The sequence below is a fragment of the Macrobrachium nipponense genome, chromosome 44, assembly GCF_015104395.2.
Source record: "Macrobrachium nipponense isolate FS-2020 chromosome 44, ASM1510439v2, whole genome shotgun sequence".
Lineage (NCBI taxonomy): Eukaryota > Metazoa > Arthropoda > Malacostraca > Decapoda > Palaemonidae > Macrobrachium > Macrobrachium nipponense.
Window position 1 is genome coordinate 19,798,538 of NC_087221.1, and position 7,500 is coordinate 19,806,037.

Below are 7,500 nucleotides of genomic sequence, written 5' to 3' on the forward strand. Positions count from 1 at the left end.
TTTCTCTCTCTTCTCTCTCTCCTCTCTCTCTCTCTCTCTCTCTCTCTATCTCTCCTCGCTCTCCTCTCTCTCTCTCTCTCTCTCGCTATATATATTATATAATATATATATATATATATATATATATATATATATATATATATATATATATATATATATATAATGTTTGTTTGAGCTGAATTCTAAGTTTCCAAAGTCTGAGAGAGAGAGAAAGAGAGCATTCAAAATCACGCACCACCATGTACTCCAAAGCCAAATAACTGATCGATAGCCTTGCACCGAAGACGTGATCAGCCAAAAACAAGCAAATATATTATCAAACGACCACTACTGTGTTTGCTAGTGTCTCTCCGTCAACGATGACATCAACTATTACCTTAATAAATGTGACAAGATTTGAACTTGACCGCTGTGGTGATAATGACCTCAGTATCCAAAATGAAACGTCTTCCCACTGCAAACCTTGATGATCTCAGTTACATTCACCGGTGTCAATGAAGAGTTGTATTTCGAGTTTTTACGTATTAAATTCTAGAAATGAGACTGGTTTTTCCTTACGTCTCTTGGCGATGTAGATTGGTTTTGTATGCTGAATGTGGCCAGATATTGGGTTTTCTTGACTCATTGCCAGAGCGTCTCTGGCTCCCGTCGAGAGGTCACTGCCTGTGCAGCACGGAAAGTTTGCTTTCAACACGTGTGCACTCAAGAGGATTGGGGGGAACTGATGTCTGTCACTTTTATTTCCAGTAGAAGAAGAAGAAGAAGAAGAAGAAGAAGAAGAAGAAGAAGAAGAAGAAGAAGAAATAAGGATGAGCTAAAGGGAACCGCGCGTTAACCTTCACATAGACTTATTCTGTATAATAGTCCTTAAACTACAACATAAATCATTTCAAATCGCTTAATCCATCCAAATGCAGAGTAGGAGCTAGTTGGCGGACGACTGCGAAAGAAGCCATTACGTCGCTCCCTAACAGAAAGAAACCCTAGTGAGCAGAGTATCAGGAAAGCTGACAACAGAATGAATCTAAGAGCGTGATAGCAGCTGTTTGTGGTCCCACTGACATTCGGAAAGCAGCTGAGCTGGAAACGGTTCCATGTTGAGCGAATTGGCGGTGGAATGACAGATTAAAGCGTCGTTTCCAACTCTGCTTAACTTTGATGGTTTTGCGGGGCATTTACTTTGTGTGTGTTTTGGTTTTTTCGAAGCAATACAAAATAAAGACTCCAATTGCCAGATGATTCTGAAACAAAGCAGTTAATGGATGTCAGATTTAGCGAAAGAGGACCCGTTGGTAAAAATAATGCATCGCAATTTCGCAAAAGAAAAATGTCTTTCATTTTTCAGGAAATGTTTTGATGAATTATCTTTGATTCTGAGCTTCATTACGGAGGTAAAAATGATTACGGTGCGCCGGCTGTCATGGGACTGTTGCTGAAAAGGATGATCATAATGATAATAGATATTGTTATTAGGTGGCATTTACGGTAACATTGTATGTATATATATATATATATATATATATATATATAATATATATAATATATATATAACACATATATACATATACATATATATATATATATATATATATATATATATATATATATATATATATATCACTGAGCCGTTACCTCCAGCAGGGGATGACGCCAGAGAACAATCATCCCATCTGTCAGCCGCAGCCACAGTCATACTATTATCTGCTGAATCGTGGATGAACCTCACTTGCAGGAAAACTTCCTTACGCTGATTATTCTGCAAAATGTCTATAACAATATCGGGTTTTCTTGGTCACTGAGAGAGAGAGAGAGAGAGAGAGAGAGAGAGAGAGAGAGAGAGAGGGAGAGAGAGAGAGACGAGAGAGAGAGAGAGATGAGAGATGAGAGAGAGCGACGGAGACAGATAGTAGAGAATTATTGGAGAGAGAGAGAGAGAGAGAGAAGGGGAGGAACCCAGAGGGTACTGGATTGGAAATAATATTTAGCACTGCTTCTCTGATTACTTTCAGACAGGCAGCGAGGGAGTGTATGAATTTTTTAAATATGTAAAAAAAAACAATTGTTTGTTTCTCAAGTGTCGGAAATGCATCATTGGAAATAGAAGTATGCTTGAACAAGAGCAAAAATCCTCATTATCTTAGACAGAGAGAGAGAGAGAGAGAGAGAGAGAGAGAGAGGTGTTAATGATAAGTATGTTTAATGTTATGTAATCTTTGCGCGTTCATTCCCAAAAACGATGATCGCGCAAATACACAAATACCTACGCCAGACAAACACACACAAACGCACGCACATTCAACATGAGTTCGTCTGGATCAAGTTTGCTGGAGCATAAACTCTGCTGAATACCCGTTTTATGCCTGGCATGTAACGAGACCTTTCAGATACATATATCCTTTCATTTCCTTTCAGGTATTCGAATGTTTTTGCATGTATGTGTGTGGGTGTGTGTGTATGTTAGTGTGGCCGCATCACGCACACTCAAAGAATTGCTTGTCCCAGACCGTTTTCTTCCCCGTCCGTTGGTTTTTGGTGTTTCCAATCCACCGAACAGGGTATCGACGTAGGGTTGTGCATATGAATTAGTATGAGGCAAAGAATACCGATTCAGTGTATATATGTATATAGTATATACACATACATATATACATATATAGATATATACTATATATATATATATATATATATATATATATATATATATATATTACATATATAAACATATGTACATATCTCAAGTATAAAAAGCCCATCAAAACACTCTGGTTTAAACCTGAGGACTATATTTCGGTGGAATCACTTCCATCTTTATCAAGTGAGTCCACCGAAACATAGTCCTTAGCTTTAAACCAAATTTTTAAATTGGCCTTATATACTTGAGAGAGATTTATATATGTATGTTTATATATTGTATATGTATAAATACATAAATGAGAGAGACAGCATTACATTGCCGGTTCTTTCTTGACCCCTTTTCAAACGGTACCTGGACACCCTCAGGTTAAGTCACTTATGATCACAAGATCCTTATGGCAAAGGAAGCAATTTGCCCTATGAAGGATTCACTGGAACCTGTACCACGGAGAAAATGACGTATCGGGAATTGGTATTTGATAAGCATGTCAAACTTATGTCATTTCTTGATCGCATCAGTAGCGACAACTTCATTATGTAATTGAGACACGCTACTAATTGTGCGTGTATGATCTATTTTGCTCTAGTGGTGTAAGGTATACTATTATATATATATATATATATATATATATATATATATATATATATATATATATATACATATATGTATATATATATATATATATTGTTATATATATATATATATATTTATATATATATGTATATGATATATACATTTAATATATATATATATATATATATATATATATATATATATATATTATATATATATATATATATCAATATATATATATAATATATATATATAAATATGTATATATATACATTTATATACTGTATATATATATATATATATGTATTTATATATAAATATATATATATATTATGTATATATATATATATGTATATGTATATAACATTTATATAGGGTATATATGGTTATATAATATATATATATATATGATATAATACATTTTTATATACGTATATATATAATATATATATATATATAATATATATGTGTGTGTGTGTATGTTGTATATATATACACCATTATATATATACTACATATATTTTTCTATATACGTTTATATACATACATACATATCTAGAGTGTCTACTTGTCATATTTTTCTTGTGCATTACCATAATCAAATTGGCCTCTGAACTTCACTATTTCCTATTTTCTAACTAGAGGCTTTCCACTGAAAACCTTGAAATCAGAATGATGAAATTCGATGGATTCGAACCCCTGATGGCTACAGGGCTCAATTTAGAGTTACTCTCGAATCCAAGCAAATTATCTCTGGTTCCAATGTGTAATTGTAATAACAACTATGTCCTCTTCATGTCTCTCTTCATACTTTCTGGATACGCTTGTCACTACAATCCTATGATCCAAATGAAGAACCAAATGAAGAAATTCCAACGACTAGACAGGATTCAAATCCGTTCCCGGAATGAATGAGGTACAGCTAGCCAGTTGACCGCAAAGAAGAATATAAGCTTATTACTGCATCTAAACACACACACACACACACACATATATATATATATATATATATATAATAATTTTTTTTTATATAATATATACACACACACATTATTCATGACTTAGTATTTCCGTGTGTAGCTTATTCAAATGTAGACACAATAACTGTGTCAATGTTGGCGGGAATGCAACGGGTGGTGGAGGGTGGAGGGCGGAGGGGGGAGGGCGGGGGGGAGGTGTTTGGTGTGCGGATAGTTGGGGAGGCAAAGCACTTGACGGAATTCTCACGACCCTACAACACAACAAGTGAAGACTGTCGAAGGTTATCTTGTGCAAAAGTAGGTTTGAGCCGAATCTTTTTTTTTAATAGGATTGTATTTGGCCCTATACCAGTAATACTATATTTGGATCATTCTTAAACTTAATGTTTTATTATTAGCTTTTTTTCCCTGTTCATGGCTGATGGCTAAACCTCCAACTCCTAAACTGTACACGATCTGTTACTCGTTGGGAAAAATAGTACTATACAGCTACACATTGCTTTTCATTAATCTTCTTGCTAAATTAGACCCCCTAAATTTGCCGAGTAATAGGGCTACTTTTATATACCTATAAAAACTACCTATTTTGAGTCATTTGTTTTACATTCAAGAATAAAAAAACTGCCAACTATCCTTAACATTTTTGTTAGAACCCTTAAGAGAGAGAGAGAGAGAGAGAGAGAGAGAGAAGAGAGAGAGAGAGAGAGAGAGAGAGAGAGAGAGAGAGAGAGAGAGAGAGAGAGAGCCATGGCTTTAATTAATTCAGGGGATGAACGTGAATGTAGTGGGTACACATTTAAGCGTAAAATCATATGTATACATATTCATAGGTACGGGAGTTGCTCTTTGAAATGCATTTAATGGATTTGTGTATCAGCTTCGACATATACAAATGATTCTGTATAATGGCGTACTCTCTCTTCTCTCTCTCTCTCTGTGTGTGTGTGTGTGTGTGTGTGAATAAATAGCTTATCAGCATGCATATATATGCATGATATATGTGTGAATATATATCGTGGATTACAGATATATGTTCATCCACACATATATATATACATAAATATACATATATTATATATATGCATATATATATATATATATATATATATAAATATATATATATTATATATTTAATCTTGTATACATGTATTCAATTGCATTGGCAGACAGACATAGACACGGATGAGGAAATATTCCATTATATATTACATTCATTGTCTTTTCAAGTACATTCCATCAACTCGCAGAAATACCGTGTTAGTAAATTTGCACGGCACTACTTGAATTTACATACGGGTTACTTTTTGCTTATTAGTTGCATTATTCATATTTATTTGTTAGTTTATCATCTACATAGTTATTTATTATATGTTCGTTTATTCGTTCATCTAACATTGTTAGCTACCAGGCCATGCACAATGACATACAAACATCGTGACAGCGGACACATATTTAAGATTCCGTTTTATTCATGATTTAATTCTCGTCGACGAGTTTACCACTGATTCATTTATTCATCAAAGACTGTGAGCAAAGATGCCACGCTGGAGCATGACGTCACATCATACTTACTTGGTTGGCCATTCTTTTCGGGGGTCGCTAACCTCAACGGACTGAGGACTCGCGCCACGCTCATTCTAGGAGGAGTTTTGCAGCACCACACTTTGACTGCTTTAGCGGCTGTGATTGCGCAAAGCACTCTCTTTCTCTCTCCCTCTCTCTCTCTCTCTCTCTCTTTCTTCTTCTCTCTCTCTCTCCCTTGCCACACGAGTCACTGTTATCAGAAGAGCTGTAGGAGGAGGAGGAGGAGGAGGAGAAGTAGGAGGGAGAAGTGTCCGCAAAAGAAACTAGTCCCTTCGACTCATTAACCTGATTTGGGTCATTGATTACGAGCGATCTGAAAGATAAACACTTCTCAATGGGAGGGAAAACACAAGACGGATCTTCGACTTATGTTTCCCTCCCAACCAAAGTCCTTTTCATGAGTTGGCGCTGCCTCACACCCACTGTTTCTGTCTGTTTGTTTCTGTCTTCTTTTTTTTTCCAAAGTCTTGCACCTGCTGCGCCTTCCTCCACGACTTGATTAAATATTTTAAAACGATAAGGTCTTTCGGCTCAGGGCGACGCGCACCACTTCGGAACCACACATCTGCATGTAAATGTATTCGGTGCGATGCAAGTGGCTTTATTTTTACCCTCCGCGTTTCCTCTCAAGCCTCTTTACTTATTCATTTACTTTGTAAAGGGAGTTTTACCCGGCAACAAATTGACGTAAACATCCTCTCGCTGATCGTAAAGCCCTAATCTAATCCCAAGGATCGACCCTTTGTAACTTATTCTTTAGCCGGGTTTTGTTATCCATGATTTTTAATTAGGTGAAATAGGTGAAAATACAAAATAATTTTATTAATAATATCAAATCGCTCAAGAGAATTATTACCCTTCCAAAACTTCAAAACTAGCAATACAGAAAAAAGGAATAACAATGTGAACCTGTCTAAGTCCTAGTTTGAGTAATTTAAACTAAGGTCTCATTGTCATAATATTATGTGTGTGGATGCATGATCTTAAACAAATCACTAAATCAAAATCAAATTCAGTACTAGACAATCAAAAGTATAAAAAAAAAAATATCTAAGTAAAATGTAATGCTAAGTAAATACCAACCTATTTTTAGTTATTCGAAAAATTGCTTCTGTATTTCCAAAAGAACCATCTTCAAATTTATTTCTGTAATCAGCGAATTTCGCAAAACCCAAAAGTACTTACATATCTGATTTAGATATAAAGCGAAATCAAAATAAAGGTGCATTCAGCAATCAGCAACATATGTCATGACACGCCATCTTGAGTGGGAAAATATAACTCCATAAACAGATCGAGTGAATGACTAGTTATGATAAAGCGGGTAAGTGACTAGTTAAGTTTATGGATTATTGACCTCAGGTACAACCGTCCAAGAATACTGACACTGAATGATGGGAAATCAATCATTTGTTTCACTTTTCACTTCTTTGCGTTCAACAACCTCCTTTTTTAAAAGTGATGACGCCTCGTCATATACAAGCGATGTATTTGGAGAGAAACGAAACATTATGATAAGAAATAAAACACGAGCGTCTGTGATGTAATAAGGTGGACATTTAACGAGTGGTTTGATCGAAGCTCCTTTTTTTTTTGTCAGAAAGATTTTGCTGAAACATTAACACATTCAAAATATATTTTGGCGTCGATGACCTTCACAATCGCGACGCCTATTTTAAGTCTGAAAGCAATAATACAATCAAAGTTGAGAGGATCAGAAACTATAAC

General features: G+C 35.2%; 1 protein-coding gene across 6 annotated transcripts in view; it reads right to left on the bottom strand.

The window, feature by feature from the left end:
* LOC135204061 (uncharacterized) overlaps positions 1–7,500 on the bottom strand; it is a 171,673-nt gene that overhangs the window by 36,919 nt on the left and 127,254 nt on the right. Inside the window, exon 2 of one of the 6 annotated variants that reach the window (XM_064234033.1) lies at positions 5,761–6,085. The exons of the other annotated variants lie outside the window; for them this stretch is intronic. Coding sequence (XP_064090103.1) covers positions 5,761–5,824 — 64 coding nt within the window. The 5' untranslated portion in view covers positions 5,825–6,085. The remainder of the gene's footprint in view (positions 1–5,760; positions 6,086–7,500) is intronic. 6 annotated transcript variants of the gene reach the window in all.